General features: G+C 35.7%; 1 protein-coding gene across 1 annotated transcript; it reads right to left on the bottom strand.

Annotated features, from left to right (window-relative positions):
* Window positions 1-2,647: 2,647 nt before the first annotated feature.
* On the bottom strand, window positions 2,648-15,298 carry GIMD1 (GIMAP family P-loop NTPase domain containing 1). Its single transcript, XM_077143221.1, has 3 exons — window positions 15,188-15,298; window positions 13,487-13,880; window positions 2,648-2,925 (listed from the first exon to the last, which is right to left on the bottom strand). The coding sequence occupies exons 2-3, from the start codon at window positions 13,877-13,879 to the stop codon at window positions 2,665-2,667; spliced, it is 654 nt and encodes a 217-aa protein (XP_076999336.1). The 5' UTR covers window position 13,880; window positions 15,188-15,298; the 3' UTR covers window positions 2,648-2,664.
* Between the last annotated feature and the right edge of the window lie 5,773 nt (window positions 15,299-21,071).

The raw sequence follows: 21,071 nt of genomic DNA, 5'->3' as shown, positions 1-21,071 counted from the left end.
TCTGAGTACTCTATTCAATTCCATTGGTCAGTGTATCTATCTTTATGCCAGTGCCATGCTGTTTTGACCACTGTGGCTTCATAATATGCCTTAAAGTCAGGCAGTGTGAGACCTCCAGCTTCGTTTTTTTTCCTCAAGATGTTTTTAGCAATTCGGGGCACCCTGTCCTTCCAGATAAATTTGCTTATTGGTTTTTCTATTTCTGAAAAGTAAGTTGTTGGGATTTTGATTGGTATTGCGTTGAATCTATAAATCAATTTAGGTAGAATTGACATCTTAACTATATTTAGTCTTCCAATCCATGAACATGGTATGTCCTTCCATCTATTTAGGTCTTCTGTGATTTCTTTTAACAGTTTCTTGTAGTTTTCTTTGTATAGATCTTTTGTCTCTTTAGTTAAATTTATTCCTAAGTATTTTATTCTTTTAGTTGCAGTTGTAAATGGAATTCATTTCTTGATTTCTCCCTCAGATTGTTCATTAGTAGTGTATAGAAACACTACAGATTTTTGAATGTTGATCTTGTAACCTGCCACTTTGCTGTATTCATTTATTAGCTCTAGTAGTTTTGAGGTGGATATTTCAGGGTTTTCGACATATAGTATCATATCATCTGCAAACAGTGATAGTTTTACTTCTTCCCTTGTATTTCTTTTTCTTGTCTAATTGCTCTGGCTAGAACTTCCAACACGATGTTGAATAACAGTGGTGATAGTGGACATCCTTGTCTTGTTCCTGATCTTAGGATCTTGAATCCTCGATATCTGCACAATATATTTTTCCTGAAAACAACTAGTATGTATGTTCTAGAAAAAATTAGCTGACACCATTTAAATGAAGGACTAAAATCCGAATTTTCTACCACCCTGTAGCTTTTGGCCTCAATCTTTTCTCTCTGTTGCCACACCACCAATCCCTGGGGAAATTGTTTCCCCAACTCAGTTGTTACCCCAGTTCACAGTCCTGGGCCTACAGTGATAGGGGAAGGGGCTATGCAGGGAAATAAAGTGAGGTGTTTTTTCAAGTTGGAATTTTTTTTTTAACGTGGGTAGGCACTTAGGCAATCGAACCCAATTCTCTGACTTGGCAGGCGAGAAGTCTGCCTACTGAGCCACCGTGGCCCACCCTCAAGTTGGAATTTGCTTCCTATAGAAACATTTTATAAATTATAATGATTTCAGGTTCTCTAATACCATTTGTGCTAACGTTCAGGTAATATCAAGCATTAAACAGGTTTTGAGGACTGACCTGAGAGACTAGTCATCAACTATGAATCTATTTCTAATGGAAAATATAGTAATTGTCGGCACACCAAAATCCAACTTATACATTAGCTCTTTGAAAACAAGCTGTTTGTAAATTGGGAATTATGTGTGTGAAAGCATTTTATAGATTATAAAGCTGAAGTGCAAATATTGAATATGAAGGTATTCTGATTTTGACTTGATGGTAGACTTGCTATGATGACTGACCAGATTTCTTTTCCTTCAGTCCTCACTTCTGCCTGTAAGCCCTTTGTGAAGCTCCCTACTAAACCTAAGTGGCCAACTTCCCAAGACAGGAAGCCTCTGCTTCAGTCAAGCCTTTACTCATATGCATGCATTATGATACACTTGTTTTGCTGCAGGGCTTTTCTCTAGATTTTCAGCTATCTTCCAAAACTAAATAGTAACTACAGATTATAAGAAAGTGGAAAGGAAAATTGACACTTACTGATCATCTACTAAATGTCAAATTGTTTCATCATTATAATAACTATGAAGTAGGTATTCCAGATGAGGAAACAGGCTCTGAAAAGGTAGGTAATTTTCCTCACCTAACTTCAAAGAAGCAATGGAGCTAGCTTCTTAAAATGGATAATAATTTATTCATTTTTAATATTTATTTAAGTAAAACATACACAATGAATAATTCATAAATCAAAAGTATCTGTGGTTAGATTTTCACAGTGACCATACTCTGTGTAACCAGCCCCCATATCAAGAAATAAAATATTAGCAGACTCTCAGAAGCTTCCCTAGCACCTCCTTTTACCCACTATCGTTTCTTTACCCAAGGGTACTTATGTCCCTGATTTCTAACACTTCTAACACCAAATTAGCTTAATTAGATTAATTGGACTATTTTGAATACTATACAAATGGAATCATAACGTATGTGCTCCTTTGATGTCTGGCCACTTTTCTTCAATATTATGATTGAGCAATTTACTTATATTGTTGTATGTAGTTATTGTTTGCTCATTCTCATTACTTTACAATATTCCTCTGTGTAAATATGCCATAATTTACTTATCCATTCTGCTGTTGATGTTTGAATAGCTTCTAGTTTTTAGCTATTATGAATAGTTCTTCTATGGTCATTCATGTACATTTTTTTTTCATTCTTGTACTTATCTTTTAATACGCAAATGTACACATTTCTGCTGCATATAGATACAGGGGTGGAATTGTTGTCATTGGTTTGCATTAGAAATCATGAATTCCTAATGCTTTTCAGTAGATAATGGCCAAGCAGTCTTCCAAAGTGGTTATACCAGTGTCTACAATCATGAAAAGATATGGTCCACGTCATGGTAATAAAGTTAGTTTTTGAAACCAGGTTTCTGACTCCAAACCCTGGTTTTTGAAACCAGGTTTCTGCACTTTTCCTTTCACCTACATTTCATTTAAAGGTAAGAACTTGATAACAGTTTTCCTTTATAAATTCCATGATCCTTTCTAAGATTGTTATTCTTTGTTCTTTAAGTGAGTGTCCTTTTTTATACTGGAAAACACATCTGCGATGAATAGAATTTAGTAAGGTTAGCAGTGTATCAGAGGCCTCATGTAAATATTCTTCTTCATTCAACCCAGCCTCTTCCATTTTTTCTGCATGAGTGAAAAGAATGGCGGTATAATTGTTCCAAGAATGTCCCAGAATTTCCTAGAAGAGAGAAGAAGTTAAAGAGTTGTTTGCCTTGGACAATATTCCTCAAAAATGAGTGGAGAAGTTATTATGGTCCAATATAGTTGGCTAAAAGATCCTCCTGACATTATGGTTCCGAAAGCTAACAAATGTAAAGTGAGTGAAGATGGGGCTAAGTATCTGGTATTTTAAGCAAATCGAGGGAAATGGGTAGGCTTTCTGGGAAAAAAATAAAGGCCTCTGTTCTCCATTTTATTTTGCTGTTATAACTGATGCATACATGACTTCAAAGCTGTATATTATCAATGTTGCATTTGATATAATTACATTTACAATATTCTGTTATCATTTTTCCTTGCATGTCAACTTAAATCTATTAAAACCACTTCCTTTAAGCCAGAGAATTGTGGCCAAGGGATATATCATATCTTATTTTGTAGAAATGTTATCATCATCACTAAAATTATCTATTAAAACTACTATTTACATAATTCCATGGTTACACTCTATTGATTAATCAACTGACATGAAATGGAAGACCTAAAATAAAAACACATTTGGTGATTTGGCACAACTACAAAATACTGCTGTAATTTGCATCCTCCTCACTTCACATGCATAGGCTCAAACAAAATTTACCAGATAACTTCTAATGTGTTTTAAAGACAATAAGAACTGATATTCTTTGGTTCAGTAATCTGTGGATGTGGGTTATGTAATAAACTCTTATTTGATTAGTGAAAATAAGCTGATATAAAGCAAAAGTAACAGCATTTAGCAAGTAGCTCACACAATATGAGACATCTAAAAATAATCATTTAACTTTTTTGAATATTTCCAATATTAATTGAAATCATGACAATGTGACAACAAAATAAAATTCCTTCCAATCAAAAACTCCTGTTACCAAAATATTTCAAAAACTGTTACCAAGGCAGTGCGACAGTGGCTCAGTGACAAAATTCTCTCCTGCCATTCCTGGTGCCTGCTTGCCCATGCAAAAAAAAAAAAAAAAAAAAGTTGCTACTAGTTTATAATCTAGCAAGAAAAATATAAACTGCCTAAGAATAAACATAGCAAGAAATATCCAGGATCTCTAATAATCAAATGAAAGGAAGTAAGAAGAGCAACTAGCACTTAGGGAGTGCTTACTATGTGTCAGGCATTATGTTTAACGCTTTACATACTTTATCTCTTGATGCTCAACATGATGCTTTGTGGGAGACTATCATCTCCATTATGATATGGGGAAACTGATAGAGAGTTGAATTACATGTATTAGTACAAACTTTTGTTTTAAAAAATCTTGAAAAACTAGTTAAAGGGTCTTGAAAAATAGTTTTAATATATAAAAGAAATGCAGAAGTGGTATTTAGAACACTGAAAAATTGGAAAGAAGAAGGGGGAGAAAAGAAGGAAGAAGGAAGGAAGAGAAAGAGAATGAATCAAGGCATGAAAATCTAACATGAAAATACTCATGGGAAACTGTGAGACAAGTGTTTAAAATTAGAAATATCTTCAGATCATAAATGATTAATTATAACTCATAACGTATTTATTTATACATCCATATCTACAATTTCACCATGAGTTCCTCGAAGGCAAGGTCTAAGGCATTCTGTATCAGTCAAAGCTTCTAGCACTTTGTAGATTTTAATAAATGTCTGTTGGGTTAATTTGAAGCTTAGAACCTCATTCTCAGCTGAAATAGCAGATTTAGGGCTTTATTTGTTGCTTGAAGGTTTAGTTTAAAGAAGTTCAATTAATATTCCAGGAACAAAATTATAGTTTCCATTAAGGGTTTTCATTTTTTCCTATATTTCATTATCGTGCATTTGCCTGTAGTCTGTACTTTTGATTTTATATTTAGAGGGGCCCTCTCAAGGAATAGGCACATGATTTTTTTCCTCATATATATAAGGAAATATATATGATAAGATATATATTTATCTTAAAAATAAGATAATTTTTCCTCATATCCTTTCAAAATTTGTCTTTCTACACCATAGAATAGTGTATTTCTAGTGTCATGCTCAGGTTCATGTGTCAGCTGGCCAGGTGGGGGTGCCTGGTCATCTGGTTGGGCAAGCACTGACCTATCTGTTGCTGTGAGAACATTTCATGGATCAAATCATGGTTATATTGGCTGCATCCACAGGTGATTGCATTTGTAATCAGCTAAGAGCAGTGTCTTCTGCAAGAAAGGTTTTTAAGGAGGATTCAGAAGAGACAGTTATTCTTCCTGCTTCAGCCGGTGAGCCTCTCCTGTGGTTTTCATCCAAACTCTTTACTGGAGTCACCGGCTTCACAGCCTGCCCTACAGATTTGGGCTTTTCCATCTCCATGGTTGCCCAGCCACCCTCTCCTGAGAAAGTTTGCTGAGAAACTTCATCAGAGTTACCAGCTTGTGGCCTGCCCGACAGACGTTGGACTCTACATCCCCATGGTTACGTAGACACTTTTATAAATTTTGTATCTACGGATATCTCCTGCTAATTCTGTTTCCCTAGAGAACCCTAGCTAATACAGCTAGTTTTCCTGAAAATGCCCTGTTTTAGGAAAATCTGAATTGAAGTTTCAAGACCCATACATTAGGTAATAATTATTTGCCTTAACAGAAAAATTCTAAACTTTACCAAAGAAATTTCCAAAGAGTTACTTTAATTGGCATATGCTTATGTACCTGTAAAACAAAAACTCATTTATACAACTTTAACCCAACTTTTAAAGTATATAGATCTGTGCAAATTTAAACATGTCACCCTCCCAATTTTTTAGCTAATGGCGAAATAGCAATATTAGCAGACCTCTTCAGAGCTTGCAGATAGTATGTTGTAAAGGGATCATAGAGTGGCAAAATAAATGAATGGTGGCTTAAAAACTAATACAACATGTACCAAATATAGGATCTGGAAATAAAAATATTTCTGGACCATTTACATCAGAATTACTGGAATGCTTGCTGAAAATACTAGAATCTCTAGGGATGGGTCTGGGAATATGAATTTTTAAAGAGCATTCTAGGTGATTCATTCCTCAGCAAATATGTATTGAGAGTCTACTCTATTCTAGGCAGTTTTAAATTGCAGAAACACAGTGGGGGAATATGACAAAAAATATCCCTGCTTGATTCAGGGAAGATTATTGTTTTCACCAAAGTTAGAACTAAGGAAAGGCAACAACAGGAAAGGTATTTTTTATTTGTTGTAATTGCAAGTGTTATGATAGAAAAATTGATTGGCACTAAGCGACAGAAATTTATCAGCCCAGTTTGCAGTGGAGGTGGCAGATGAGGGTAAAGGGAAGAAGTAGAGAAAAACTTCTAGCATGTGATGATACCTTGAGTTCATTCTTGAAAAATGAACAGAAATCAACAACTGAATTAAAGGGCAATAAAGACATTTCAAGTAAAGAAAGTGAAAGAACAGTATTAGAGATTGTATAATACTGGGATTTTATTTCTCTATAGCTATTGCATTTGATCTTTGATCATCCTGATCTCTGGAGACTTCTCAAACTTAGAACCAGACCTGATATTCACCCAGTACACATTGGTATGGCTTCACTGGTTATCATAATACTGATATACTTACATTAAAGTTCATAAACAGTTACTATTTGGTTGACGCTTGGGCCATACTTGTCATTATCATTCTAATAAGAATGCAGGTTAAGTAAACTTTTTGGTACAGTCTTCTTCTAAGTTAAAAGATTATAATTGTTTCATAGTATATTTCTTCTATTTCAAGCTCAGTGCTTATTGCATTACATGCTAGCATTTTCACAATATACCTTTAATTCCTGGTTTTCTGCATTGTAACATTAACACATTTCCTCTTTGTCCACACCAGACACATCCTATGCTTTAAACAGAAATCTCATTTAGGGAAACAACGTAAATCACCTAAGGTTAATAGATTTGTAAGTTCTGCACCACTTACGATTCCATGTGTTCAGCCACTGGGAAGTTTTTACATGTTGATAATTATTTATGAAAGGATGCTCATTTCCTCAACTGTGAGAGAAATTGCACTTTTGAATTACTGCCAAAAAATAGAAGAGAGTGGTCGATTTAGCTTATAACCTTTAGATTGATTTTTGGCTGGAAAATAGCGGAATATTTGAAAGTAGTGTCGCTGTGTGTATAGTCATCATATTAGTAGCCAAACATGTTCTCCATGGACCCAGAGAAAGAATAACCACAGTTGATTGATACCTCACATAAAAATCCAAGAGCAAGATAAGTTAATGTAAGTTATCTGGTGTTAATAATTTAAATATAGTACTAAGCTAGATGGAAATTTTCAATCAATCATGAATTGTTTGGTTTTAGAGGGCTAATGGGTATGAGTTTGTCTAGACCTTTTGGGACAACTAGAGTATAAACTTTGTTTTCCAAGAATTATGTTCATTTTCCCAGGACCTCACCAGCCCTGCCCCATTTGTTTGTGGTTGATGAAATCATAGCATCTGGACTTTTAGGGGGAAACTTTAAAAAAAAAGCCAACTATTACATCAACTGAGAAAAAATTACCATGAAAAAGGAGGACAATAAGGATCATTCTTTATATTTAATGCTTTCCCTTACTCTCATCCCACTTAAAATGTCACATTTTCTTTCTCAGAGAGCCAAACCTGATTGATAAGACCTTGTTAGATGAGCATGTGAATTTTGATTCAGAAACTAGTCAGCTGGTAGAGACACCAGGATCATCTGTCCGAATCTCCTCACTCTACAGATGAGGATATTGAGCCCTTCTGATGCTAAATGCCTTGGCCAAAGCCACATGGCCGATTGTTGGCAGATCTGGTCCTATAACAAAAGCCCCTTCACTGCTAGGCCCATGTCCTAGCCTGTAAATTGGGGGTTTCTCAGTTTAATCTTACTGAATCAGTGAATTTCTTTCCCAATTTGTTTTTTCTAAATTCACGAGGAAGTTATTGAAACTCTAAATCAGGCCTGGGCAAATGTTATTTCACTCTTACTTTTTTGATAATTCCAAAGAAAGCTATTTATACAAACAATATGTTCTACTTTAAGATAAAACAAGTACTAACAGAAAAAAAAAATAACAATGACCATAGTTACCATTTATTGTGTACAAACCATGATCCAGTGGCTGGATTAAACAATTCACTGCCATGTTAACTTGGCACTAATCCCAAAGTAAACCAATGAAGTAAACCTATTATCATTTCCAATTTACCAAGGAAGATACTAAGGTTTAAAGAAGCTACATAATTTGTTCAAGGTCACAGAGCAAATAAATAGCTAAGTTGGAATTTGAACTGAGGTATAACCTCTTCCAGAACCCATGCACTTAACTTCTGTAGTATGCTGCCCATGTCCAGTAGTTCATTTGAATGAGCACTCATCACCCTCGGGCAATAATGATAATAATAAAAAGCACAATAATAATAGTGCTAATTTACCATTTGCTGTGAATCAAATATAAATCAGACACAATGATAGGCACTTTACTCTTATTAAATCTAACCCTTGGCACTTTTTAACATAGGTAAAATTATTCCTATTTTATAAATGAGAAACTAGAACCAAGAAAGCTTCAGTAATGTATTTATTGTCACATAACTAGAAAATAGCAAGGCTTCATTTTTTTTTTTTAATTGCATGGGCAGGCACCGGGAATTGAACCCGGGTCTCTAGCATGTCAAGCGAGAACTCTGCCTGCTGAGACACCATGGCCCTCCCATGGTTTAATTTTTTACTAAATTCTATTAATGATTAAGCCCATGTTGTCTGCTTAGTATTCTCAGGCTCTGCACTGACTTTTCTGAGCCTTTTGTATACACACCCACTCATGACATCAATAGGCAAGTTGTTGCTTATGAAACAGCAATACGTGTCGGAAGCGCGCTTTGAATGCATTAGTAGTACATGATACTATGGTCATAGAAAGAATGTGGACTTTAGTCAATTCCTGGATTCAATTCCTGGATAATCTTGACTGCATATCAGCTCTTAGTTAAGATGATCTTACTTATATCTTCTCTGATCCATTATTTGCGGATTTTTTAAAACATCCAAATGGTAATTCCCTTAGAAATAATTTCCTTTATTTCCCAGTTTTGGAGAAATGACTCATGGATGTTTCCATCATTTTGCTCTAAATAAATGATGGCATAACATAAATGAAGAAAAATATCATTTGGGGAAAATGTTTTGATTGTCACACTAGTGGCCCATATCCCCTCTCCAAAATATTAGAACACAAATTGGGAGAGCTCTGTAAAGAGACAACAAGAAGGCACTGGGAAGAAGAACTGGCCTTGTAGACTCCTTCCATGGCAGGCATTAGTGCTTCAAAGCAAGGGGAAAGAAAAAGGAAGAAGGCAGAGGCTCCAGTGTCTGTGTTGCTTCAGCCAGGAGGAAAAGTAAACCCAGATATATCTGGAACAAGAGGATCTGCCTAACAGCTGCTGGTCCTGTTGACAATTCAGGCATTTTGCAGCTGCTCCCAATGCGTGAGCACATCGATTACTGCCACCAGTATCTGAGGCACCTTCAGCAAAAAAGGTCATAAATAACCAGCCTGTGCTTAGGTGACATTCTACCAAGGGCCATGGAAGAACCCCAGGATAAATCTGTAGGGCTTTTCAGGGGTCATGGACACTTCTGAGGATTACTGAAACTGCTAAATTCTCCTAGAAGAGAGAAGTTGTTTATTCTGGGAACAAAAGTATTCTGGATCTGAGCTTAGCCTGAGCCCATCTCTTCTCTTCCTGAACCGGACACTGATTTAAGGAAGGCAGCCGTAAGAAGAAAAGGCTAGATGCCAGGTGCTATTTAAAAAGACCAGAGACATGTATTAATCTAATTCATCTGTATATGAAGGAAGGGATAACAATATTGTTGTACATCCTAAAACTGAACAAATTTATTTTCAAAATGTGTATCTTTTAGAAGATCCTTCTGGGCTCAGCATAGGACCATTATAGAGATAAATATTGGGTCATGGGGCAAGACTCAGGTTAGCTTTTGAGAAATAATTGTTTATGCATTTACTGAATTACATCCATTTATAGCTAAGCTAAATGCTTATTTAATAGCAGTTTTAAATAAATTTTCAAAACCATTTAAAAATTACACTGATGCAATGGATTGAAATTTACTCCCCCCCCACTTTATTTCTACAGAAATATTGTTTAAAATGCAGGCTTTAGACAAATACTGCATGGTCTCACTGATATGAACTGACATTAGTGAATAAACTTGGAGAATTTCATTGGTAACAGAGACCATCAGGAGATAGAAATAGGGTAAGATATTGGGTAACTGGAGCTGAAGGGATACAGATTGTGCAACAGGACTGAATATGAAAATTCAGAAATGGACAGCATGATACTACCTAACTGTAATACATTTAATTTAAAATACTGAATGAAGCTGAATGTGAGAATGATAGAGGGAGGAGGGCTGGGGGCACAAATGAAATCAGAAAGAAAGATAGACGTTAAAGATTATACCATGAGATGGTATAATCTAGGAATGCCCACAATGTATAATGATAGTCACTAAATGTACAAATTTAAAAAATGTTTTTGCATGAGGAAGAACAAAGGAATGTCATTACTGCAGGGTGCTGAAAATAGATGGTAATTAATATTTTAAATTTTAACTTATATGTGAGACTAACACAAAAAATGTTTATTTGGTACAAAATTTATATTTTAACTAGTGTATTTCCTAATATAACTTACGTAGACAGCTTAATTGAACACCATAAATACATGGAACCTTGAGTAGGACATGAGATTTTGTTGGTTAGTCCAGAGTGATGCCCCCATAAATCCCTGAGTGATTTGAACAGTGAGTAAAAAAGCATTTGCAAAGTCCCCTTTGGGGAATGGTGAGAAAAGGGGGAAAATTCAACTTCCCCAAGTTGAATTCTTGATACTCTCACAGCAGTATGGACAACCAAAGCTTTAGGCTGAGCCCCCAATCTTGGGGTTTGTTCATATGAAACTTAACCCCACAAAGGATAAGTCAAGCCTACTTAAAATTAGGCCTAAGAGTCACCCCCAAGAGAACCTCTTTTGTTGCTCAGATGTGGCCTCTCTCTCCAGCCAACACAACAAGCAAATTCACCATCCTCCCTCTGTCTACATGGGACATGACTCCCAGGGGTGTGGACCTTCCTGACAACATGGGACAGAAATCCTAGAATGAGCTGAAACTCACCATCAAGGGATTGAGAAAACCCCTAGAATAAGCTGAGACTCAGCATCAAGGGATTGAGAAAACCTTCTTGGCCAAAAGGGGGAATTGCGAAATGAGACAAGATAAAGTGTCAATGGCTGAGAGATTCCAAACAGAGTCGAGAGGTTATCCTGGAGGTTATTCTTACACATTAAATAGTTATCACCTTGTTAGTTGAGAGGTTATCCTGGAGGTTATTCTTACACATTAAATAGTTATCACCTTGTTAGTCAAGATGTAATGGAGAGGCTGGAGGGAACTGCCTGAAAATGTAGAGCTGTGTTCCAGTAGCCATGTTTCTTGAAGATGATTGAATAATGATATAGCTTTCACAATGTGACTGTGTGATTGTGAAAACCTTGTGTCTGATGCTCCTTTTATCTACCTTATCAACAGACAAGTAAAACATATGAAATAAAAATAAATAATAAGGGGAACAAATGTTAAAATAATTTAGATTGAAATGCTAGTGATAGGTGAAGGGGAGGGGTATGGGGTATGGTATGCATGAATTTTTTTTCTGTTTTCTTTTTTTTTTTTTTCTGAATAGATGCAAATGTTCCAAGAAACAATCATGATGATGAATATGCAAAAATAAATAAATAAATAAAGCAAAGGAATAATATGCACAAAAAAATAAAAATAAACTACAAAAAATGTAGGCTTTAATAGTTTGGGAGAGATTTATAGGTTTTTCTAAATTTCACATTGTTTCTTAATTGTAATCATCTTCTCTTCTTTGCTTTTGTGCAGCATGTCCTTGATTTTTCAGAAGTTGGATGATGAGGATTGTTTTTATATTCTTGTCACCCTAATTTTTCTACTGGTTACTTGTGATAACACATATGGATTTTTTTTCATTTTTAGAAACATGCACAGTTACTGAAAAACAAAATGAGTGTCTGTCATTTAGAATAATCTTATTTCTTTGCTAGTTAAGGAAAAAAAATCCTTCTTTAAAGCAAAGTATATCATCATTCTGGAAACAATTGGTTCTTCAACAGCATGGTCAGAGATTGTATCAAAAGAAGAGTAGCTTTTACAAAAATTCTCCTTGAACGGAAAATATGTGCTTCCTAATCTCCATATAGTTTACCTGTGCAGTTTCTATTAGCCATGGATCCAGTAGATTGAGCTCAGTGGCTTAATGAGGCTGCTGAATAATAACAGTGAAGTTCAGCAGTTAATCTTGGGTGGCCTGAGACAAGAGAATCAAAAGATTGAATACAACGGAGAAGCTCAATGAGCAGCTTCCAGGAATTGTTGATTGTCTATATATAAACATACACACACACACACACACATATATTCTAAATAGGCTTCACATCTCCTCTTAGCTCTGGCTGTATCCACCCTCCCAGGACCTCTCCACTCTGACTAGCTCTCTGCTAGACTGGCTAAATAAGTAAGCAATGTAGCAATTTACAACAAACTAACAGGGATGGGTCACTAGGTAAGAGGTGGCATATGGTATTTATGTTCACCCTGAGGCCCTGTGATCTCCTCGTGGCTGGAATGGAGGAGTTACTGGCCCTACAGGTGATGTGACAAGCAAAGTACCCAAAATTCTTGATTTTTTTTTTTAATAAATAAAGCATAGATCTCCCTGAATATTCGCTATCATGTAAGTCTCAGTGAAGCCTCTCTTTTCTTAAATCACATTTTTTGGCACTTAACACCTTATCTTATTGTTTGTTTACTTATTTGTCTCTTTCAGATGATAAATATTTTGAGGGAAGGCCCATGTCTTATTCACCAATCACTGGGCTCTATGCAGGTGCCCAATGTTCAGTGTTCAGTTACCAAAGCTGTGAAAAAAGAATACCCATATTTTGGTGAATTATAAGATACCCTTGACACTGAATGTCTGCAAGTCAGTATTGTGGGTCAGTAGTTCTGAAACTTGAATGTTCTTAAGAATTTGCTGAGTTTATTAAAGTGCAAATATCAAGGTTCCAACTCGAAAGATTCTGTTTCAATAGATCTCAGATGAATATGCATTTTTAACAAATATTCCCAGTTTTTTTTTTTTGCAGGTATTCTAGGGGCCACACTTTACAAATATACTCAGATTTTTAGTTCTTAGAGGTTTTGAGACTTAGATAACCTCTGAAATTTTGTATTTCAATTTTTTTTCTATGACCTAGTTGTAAAATAGCTGCCTATATTCCTGTGAAGGAAATTATAGAAATGATTCTTAGTGGGAAAAAAAACATATAATTTTACAGTGTTCCCATGTGATCAGCACTTTATGCTTTAAATTAACCTTTTGACCAATTTTTAGTGTTTCTTTCCTATGAAGATAATATCCGCCGGATGACAAGTACCAGCATTAGTGTACTTGCCTCTTTATCTTACCTGAATCATCTGGATTGGGGAAGATGCTTCCTGTTCACAGAGAGGCATGTCTGCCCTCTGGACCAGGAGTGCAAGGTGGAGACCATCCTGTCCAAAGTGATGTACCAGGGCCTCCTTGATCTCCTGTTTCACCTGTGTCTTGCTCAGGGTGCTGTGTGGAAAACCTGGAGTGTCCAACACCTGAACCTGCAGGGTTATCTCTTGACCTGCTCGACGCATGAAGCTGTGCAGGTGGCAACTGCGACCTAGGCAGCAATCTTTGGTCACAGAAGATGGAGCAAAGCTGCTGTGGAAGTCATTGCTTCCCAGGAGAATGTTCCCAGCAGAACTTTTGCCACTCTGAGTCATGCCAAAGAGGACCAAGTTGATGATCATTTTGTTGGGGTCTGTCATGCTGTGGGTAAACAAAGGCACAGCATAAGCAATGAGACTTCTATATACATCAAATATAAGGCTTCCTACCTGGCCAGCAGCACTCCAAGTATGATCTTTGCTCATTTACCTTCTGCTCATTCACAGTGGCTAAAGCGTGGAGGGCTTGAGACGCCCCAGTGACAGAAGGAAAAATTGAAATAATATTAGTAGTACACAGAATGGGGGGCGGGGTCAAATACAGGTAAGATGGGGAAGGAAGAAGCAATAATTGCAGAAAAATAAGAAAACAAAACCAAATTACATGGAGATAATATATACTTTGCTTAGAAGAAATATGTTAACTAATTAATGTGATAGGTGAATTGGTTTAGGAATGAAAGTTGAGATTGTTGAGTTCAAGAACAGAGAGGCAGCAGTATTTGGAAATTACTCACTTTTGGAAGAGAATTAGGGACAGACAGTGGAAAAAAACAGCCCTTCCTGCATTTTTAACAACATCCCCCATACCCTGAATATACAAGCGGCATCTGCAAAATATCATCTCTCCTGACTTCCTGAATGCTTTCCTTTAACATGAATAAAGTTAAAGTAGACTTCGGTTTCTATTTACTAAAGTTTTTTTTTTTTTTTTTGCAACCAGGCACCATTCTGATGAAAAAGAGAACAACTTGAAATTATGGAATAATTAATAAATCATCTCAGTGGCCCATTATTGGCTCTTTAAGAAAGCCAAATCCAACACTTTGTGCAGTTTAAGAATCTAGGAAGAGTCTATTACATTTAAAAAACCTGTAAAGTATAATTAAGTTAAACTTTTGTGCGTAGCATAAACTTCTTAAAGCATTTTAAGGTCATCGATCATTTTCATTAGACTGGTAAGTTATTTTTTTACAACCAGGCACCACTCTGATGAAAATGAGAACAACTTGAAATTATGGAATAATTCAAGTACTACTGGCCAATTACCATATATGCTCAATCTGTTCATTCTTAAATAAGATGTTTTAATATAGTATATTTATTATTTTTGCTTAAACCTGTAACTTTACATTATCCAGTTTTATGTGCCTCAGGCTATCCTTATCCTCTAACTGCCACCCCAATTCTCAGACCCTAACATGAACACCTTGAAGGAATTGTATGTAAACCACCTGCCCCTACTCCAGGAGAAGGGCACGCAGGATCCCACACATTGACCCCTGCTCACTCATTTAGAAGTGTTGGCTGCATTGAAGAGCCCATTTTTTTTAAACTCCTGAATCAAACCCATGATATTTTTTGGAGGTTGAGTACATGATCTCAATCCACGTGCTGTATATTACTTACCTTTCCCAGTCTTAAAAATGCTCTGTCCACAAAGATTTCCTTGAAGCTGGTACAGTTTTTCTTTGGTATGAACTTTAATCTTCTGACAGTGTTATTGTACCACTCTGGGACTGACACTGTATGTATTTTATGTAGTTAATATATTACTAGACATCCTCTTTATAAATGATTAGTTGTCGTCCTCTAATCTGCACTGTTTTACGTCACCTAACAGACTTGTAATTTCAATAGTACTTCCTGAAACTTCTATTTCCAGGATTAAATGCTTTCATTTGAGGTCTTGCTGATAGGTAATCTATAGATATAGATAAATAGGTAATTTATCTATAGAAAAATGAAATGCAAAATCGGTAAATATTAAGCAAAAATTGTATGTTCTATAGCGACAGTCACAACTTTTATCTTTTAATTTATGAGTACCATAACACTACTTCATGAAACATTCCAAAATATGCATATATATGTGCAATAACTAGATATTGATTTAATAACGGTATTTAGCTTATAAACTAAAAAATTTTCTAAGAAAACTCAGCTATTTCTATATTACTGAAATTTATCACCTTATTCTAATTGATGAAATCACTAGCATGATTGTATCGGCACATATAGTTTCCATATCAATTAATGAGTGCATATTTTAAAAAAAAGACTACAATTAACTATAGCTCAAAGCCAAATAAATTTTGCTTAAAAATTTAGGTTTTAATCTTGAAAGACTAAATCTGATTTTTTCACTTCCTAGTATATAATCCATATTTTCCAAAACACATTCTTAATGTGTAAAATATAGAAACCTTGGGTGGGCCACGGTGGCTCAGCAGGCAGACTTTTCGCCTGCCATGCTGGAGATATCCGGGTCCGTGTCCCGGTGCCTGCCCACGCAAAAAAAAAAAGAAAAAGAAAAGAATATATATATAAACCTTAGTATGGCCATATTTGGTTCACATTCTTCTGTTCCTGAAAGTCTGTGAAATACGTATTTCTGCTTGAAGTGAGCGTGGCAACATCTGGAATGCTTTATGATTTCATGGGCAGAGAATTAAAAAGTCTTCTTCCTGTGTGGATATGACAAGGGAAAACATGAGCGGGATTCATTTATCGGACGAGCACATTTGGCTTTCTTGAATGAAACACAAAGAATCTCCTCCAGGTGGCAGTAGCAGCGTGTTTCCTAAGACATGATTTTGAACCAGAATTTATTTTCATTTTCTTCCTCCAACCGTAAACTGACATTCTTCATTTAGGCAACCTATTTTAGCACATACTGATTGTGTGGGGAACCTTTTGAGGAAAGGTAAAATCTAGACTTCCTTCATGTTCCTTGATAGAAAACAACAAGCGTAGGAGGTTCTTAAGTTTCTTCAAACCCTCCACTTTGTAATCATAGTTTAAATGATTTGCTGAATGCAAGGAATGACTGTTTAAAAAGTAAGGCTCAGTGTCCATAAGCATGGTTATAAGTTCTAATGAAACTGAAATATTTTTATATAATTTCTAACATGTTTAATAAAGATTTTAGATCTGGGTCAACTTAGAGGTCATATGAATGGTAATTTATTGATATTAGATAATATTGAATAATTTATTATAAATTCTTTTTTGAATCAAGTTTAAAAACAACTTGAAAAATTACCATCATTCTTTTTGCTGATGGCTAAATATAATATAGCAGGGATAAAAATATATTGGCCTTTAACCATTGGCTCCAAGAATTCCTTTTAGAAAGGGAATCGTCTTTGAGAAAATAGTTTGATTAGTTACTTGAGGTGAAAAGAGGAGATTCTGACAACATGAGCCAAACACCCCTAAATTCATAGCCAAATTGCTGAGGATGGGAAATAGCTGAAAAGAGAGAAAAAGAAGGAAAGGGAGTCTGAACAAGAACTATAACAGCAGGAAGCTGGATCTTCTAATTGTGGAAATAGCTAAGGGACCATTTTTAAGGCAGAAGCCCCTAATGTTCAATGTTAAGTTCTTTGCATTGCTGTGATGTAAAGTCTGCCACTTTCACAGTCACCTTGTATAAAGATGACTTTGTTTTATTCTTGGTTATTGCTGTGAGCATTTTATTTATTTTATTTGGGTGGAAATTAAGAGAATGAAGTTGTCTTACTTAAGAGAAAGAGTTGGCTTAGCACAGGACTGCAGCCACACATGCTGGGGATTGTTAGATGACATCTGAACTGAGTAATTCAAGGAGAGGCAGGAGGTTGAAGCTGGAAGGATACCAGTCCCCTGGAACTTGCAGGAATCATTGGGAGGACATTAGCTTCCACAATCCATGAAATGAGATATTATGGGATAAGGATGACATGATTAATAATTATATTCCAAATATATTACATATGTATGTATATACCTAGATATATAATTTATGTGTCTCTATACTCAGTAAAATGAAATTGAGTATAGGCAGTTCTTGACTTACAGCAATTTGATTTAAAGGAGCTCACAGTTTTAGGCAAATTTCAACTTACACTGACTTGAATTGTGAATCCCTTTGCTCTTATGATGTTTCTTTTCATAATAAAGATCTTCAGAGTAATAACCAAAATCTGCATTTATGGTAACCATATACTTTAGCCTTTGCTAACACTGCACCAAGTCAGGGGATGGGAACCCTGAGAAGCTGTTTGAGGTTGGTGATGAATCAGTTGACCCTGTTTGAGCTCTTCTTAGAATAAGGCATCAGATCTCACCTTTCAAAAAATTTTAAAGAACCCTGTCAGGAGTTAAAGTTTTGAAGACAGATGGTCCTAATTTGAATGCAGTTTGAAGGTTTTTGGAGCATGTCTGGACAAGAGTATTTGTGGGAATAGAAGTCTTATATCTAAAGTTGGTTGGTTTTGTAATTTAAAGATTCTACCAGTTTCTCCACACACAGGAACTTTTGTGATGTTATTCTTTGTTTGCATTTGTTTTTTGCTTGGTTTCCTACTGATAGTTTTGAATTTTTTTAAATATAAGTATAATCGATTTATTTCCAAGCGTTCAGAAAATACAGAAAAGAATAAAGGAAAATAGGATCATTTAAAATTTTTATTTCCTGGGACCATTGAAATAGCTGCTCCTGACTGAGTAGACACATAGCTTTTTTTCAAGCTATTGACATCTTCCTCTTACTTACATCCCTTCTTCTCAAGTTTAAAGGACTTCTACATGTTCCATAACTCAAATTTTAGATCCTCTTTGATGAAAGATCTTTCTCATTACTCTAGAGAAATAAAGTTAACAGTACAATATAGAAAACCATTGAAATATATTCATATAAAAATAATATTAGACGTCATGCATTGTATATGTTTTCTTCTTCATACCTAGGAAGTAAATATGTACCCAATCCATTGGATGAATATATTTTATTAGCCAAAAGCACAGAGGCAGAGGGTCTCATAATCATCAATGAAGCTATAAACCCCTCACCTCCAGGGATCAAACACTAAGTTGGCTTCAACTTTTTAGAGACTCAAGTTATTTCAGGTACATAATTTTACTCCAAACATATAAATGTTTTAAATTCTTCTAATAATACCCAGTGAAATATCTAGATACTTCCTTTATCATGAAGCAAAGCATCAGGAATGCCATGGACATGATACATTTAAAAATAAATTTATGGCCATGATATCAGATGTCACCCTTGGTTTATCCTAGATTTGATGCCACAAAATTTCTCTTTTTATAAGAAATACTGTGAGGTTGTATTTTTTTTTTTTTTGCCTTTAATGAAGGAATTGAGAATCTCAAGAAGAACAGAGCTTGCATAATAATAAAAGTATCCTATACAATAAATACATAATCTTCCTAGAAAACCTACTCTTTGTTTTCGTTTTCTAAGAAAACATAGACTTTCATTTTTCTTAGATAAAGCTGTGATATGGAGCTAAGTTCCCAGCTGGTGTTATTAGAATTTGCTGATAATGTCAGAGATATCAGGATCAATTAAGAAGACTGTCATTTCACTGTAGAAAGGTCCTTTACCATCTTCCCATTCCATATTGAGGTTAGGTGTGTGTGCGTGTATGTGTGTGTGTGTTTGCTTGTGTATGTGCACGTGTATATGTGTATCTATTGCTTTTCAGTGAAGATCTACAACCATAAACTAAGTTAAGCAAAACACATCAATTAAAGACAATTTGACAATTTTATCAGACATTATCAGAGTGTTGTTGTTAGTTATACTTACTAATATAAAATTCAGGTCTTGAGTGTTTTCAATGCATAAAGCATTGGATGGCAAAGCTTTACTGCATAGCAGCTCTTTATTTAACCTTAAAGATAAAACAACGGTGGTACAACCCTAAACGTACTTTTGTGGCCTAAAATGGGAATTTGAGATTTCCAAATTCCTAACAATATGGAGGTGTTACTGAGATATGATAAAAGGAAAACCAAATGAGTGTCATCTCACATAGATTCCTATGCAGTGCAGATGATGTAAAGGCACACTGTAGAAAGGAAGTTCTTGTGAGGCAGAAAAGGAAATGTCAGTTTTGTGTTGGTGTGTCTGTGTCTGTAATGTCATGTATGAGTTAAACACAATGTATGGGAAAAAGTAATTCTTACTCTGTCAGGCACAGCCCTAGACACTTTAATACATTAACTTGCACAACTCTCTGAGGTGGGTAGTATTATAAACACCACTTTAAAGGATGCTCAAGCACAGAGAGTAAGTAACTTGCTCATGGTCATCGTTGGTAGATGGCAGGACTAGGGTTACCCCTTTTTCCTATGGTGTAGTTATTGACACACATTTGCTCAGCCGGTTACTGTTCTGAGCTGCAGCACTTGGCCAGAACAATAGGGTCACATGCCAGAAGGTAGACGAGGGAAGAGGCACACTGGAAGAAGGCAAGGGGACCCAGGAACAGTACCATCATCAATATATGTGAATAGTTCTTTGTTTCTATGTCTCCTTCCCAAAAAATGTTTTTGGGAAATTATTATTTTACATAAAACCAAAGCATGATGCATTTTCTAAAGGAAAGTTGTCCAAAGTTACTTGAAGTTTGGCTTTGCTTCTGCTTTAGGCCCAATCTTGTGGATCCAGGCCACTAAAATCAGAAAGAACCCTAAAACCAACCAACCAACAGCAGCCACAAGATTAATAGCAGCTATACTTACCTCAGAATTACCATGAGGCTGCTATGTGCTAAATGTTTTATCTGAAACTTTTCATGTAATTCTCACGAACAAACCTGTGTTGTAGGCACACTTATTTTCATTTCTGAGATGAGAAAACTGAGGCTTGGGAAAAGAATCCTCCCAAAGCCTTCACATGGCTTGGAAGTGGCAAAGTGGGATTAACCCACATATTCTGACTTCAGAGACTATATGGATTTCGATTATTTGCAAATCTTTTGCTTATGTTCTACTTAATCCTGGTCAGACCTACCAACTCGCATAAATAACCGTGTCCTTAGATCTCGCACTGACCTGGTATTTTACCTCTGGTATTATGACCCCACATAGTACATCACATCCTGCTTGACAGCCAAGTCTCCACAGAAATTAACAAGTGTGATTTTATAGTCAGAGGCAGAACAGGCGAGAGAGTGGGTGGTAAGTTTTAGGAATGGTTTTCAGGTGCTCACCACATGAGCTAAGTGCAAAAAAGACAAATGCTAAGGTTGATGCATTGTGTGGTCTTTGAGAGATGAGGTCAGTAATGAGCACGGTAGTGGCAAATTTTGAAAAGAGACATATGATGTTTATATAATTCCTAAAAGGTATAATTAAATAGGTCTGGATAAAAGCCACTATCTGTGCCAAGTATGATTACGTGAAATCGAAGTCACTGCTTTACAATATTGCTATAAAATTGCTGGGCTAAAAAAACCTAGGCATGTTGTATTTGGAGACACTCATCCGAAACATATTG

Source organism: Tamandua tetradactyla, chromosome 24 (genome assembly GCF_023851605.1).
Source record: "Tamandua tetradactyla isolate mTamTet1 chromosome 24, mTamTet1.pri, whole genome shotgun sequence".
Taxonomy (NCBI): Eukaryota; Metazoa; Chordata; class Mammalia; order Pilosa; family Myrmecophagidae; genus Tamandua; species Tamandua tetradactyla.
Note: the sequence above shows the minus strand (reverse complement) of the source record. Positions and strands in the feature narration are given on the sequence as shown.

Excerpts from the sequence above, each read along its gene's own strand:
- GIMD1 (XM_077143221.1), bottom strand. The coding sequence starts at position 13,879 with ATGACAGACCCCAACAAAATGATCATCAACTTGGTCCTCTTTGGCATG. Across the intron at positions 2,926-13,486 it reads CCCCAATCCAGATGATTCAG|GAAATTCTGGGACATTCTTG; the intron begins GTAAGATAAAGA and ends TCTCTCTTCTAG.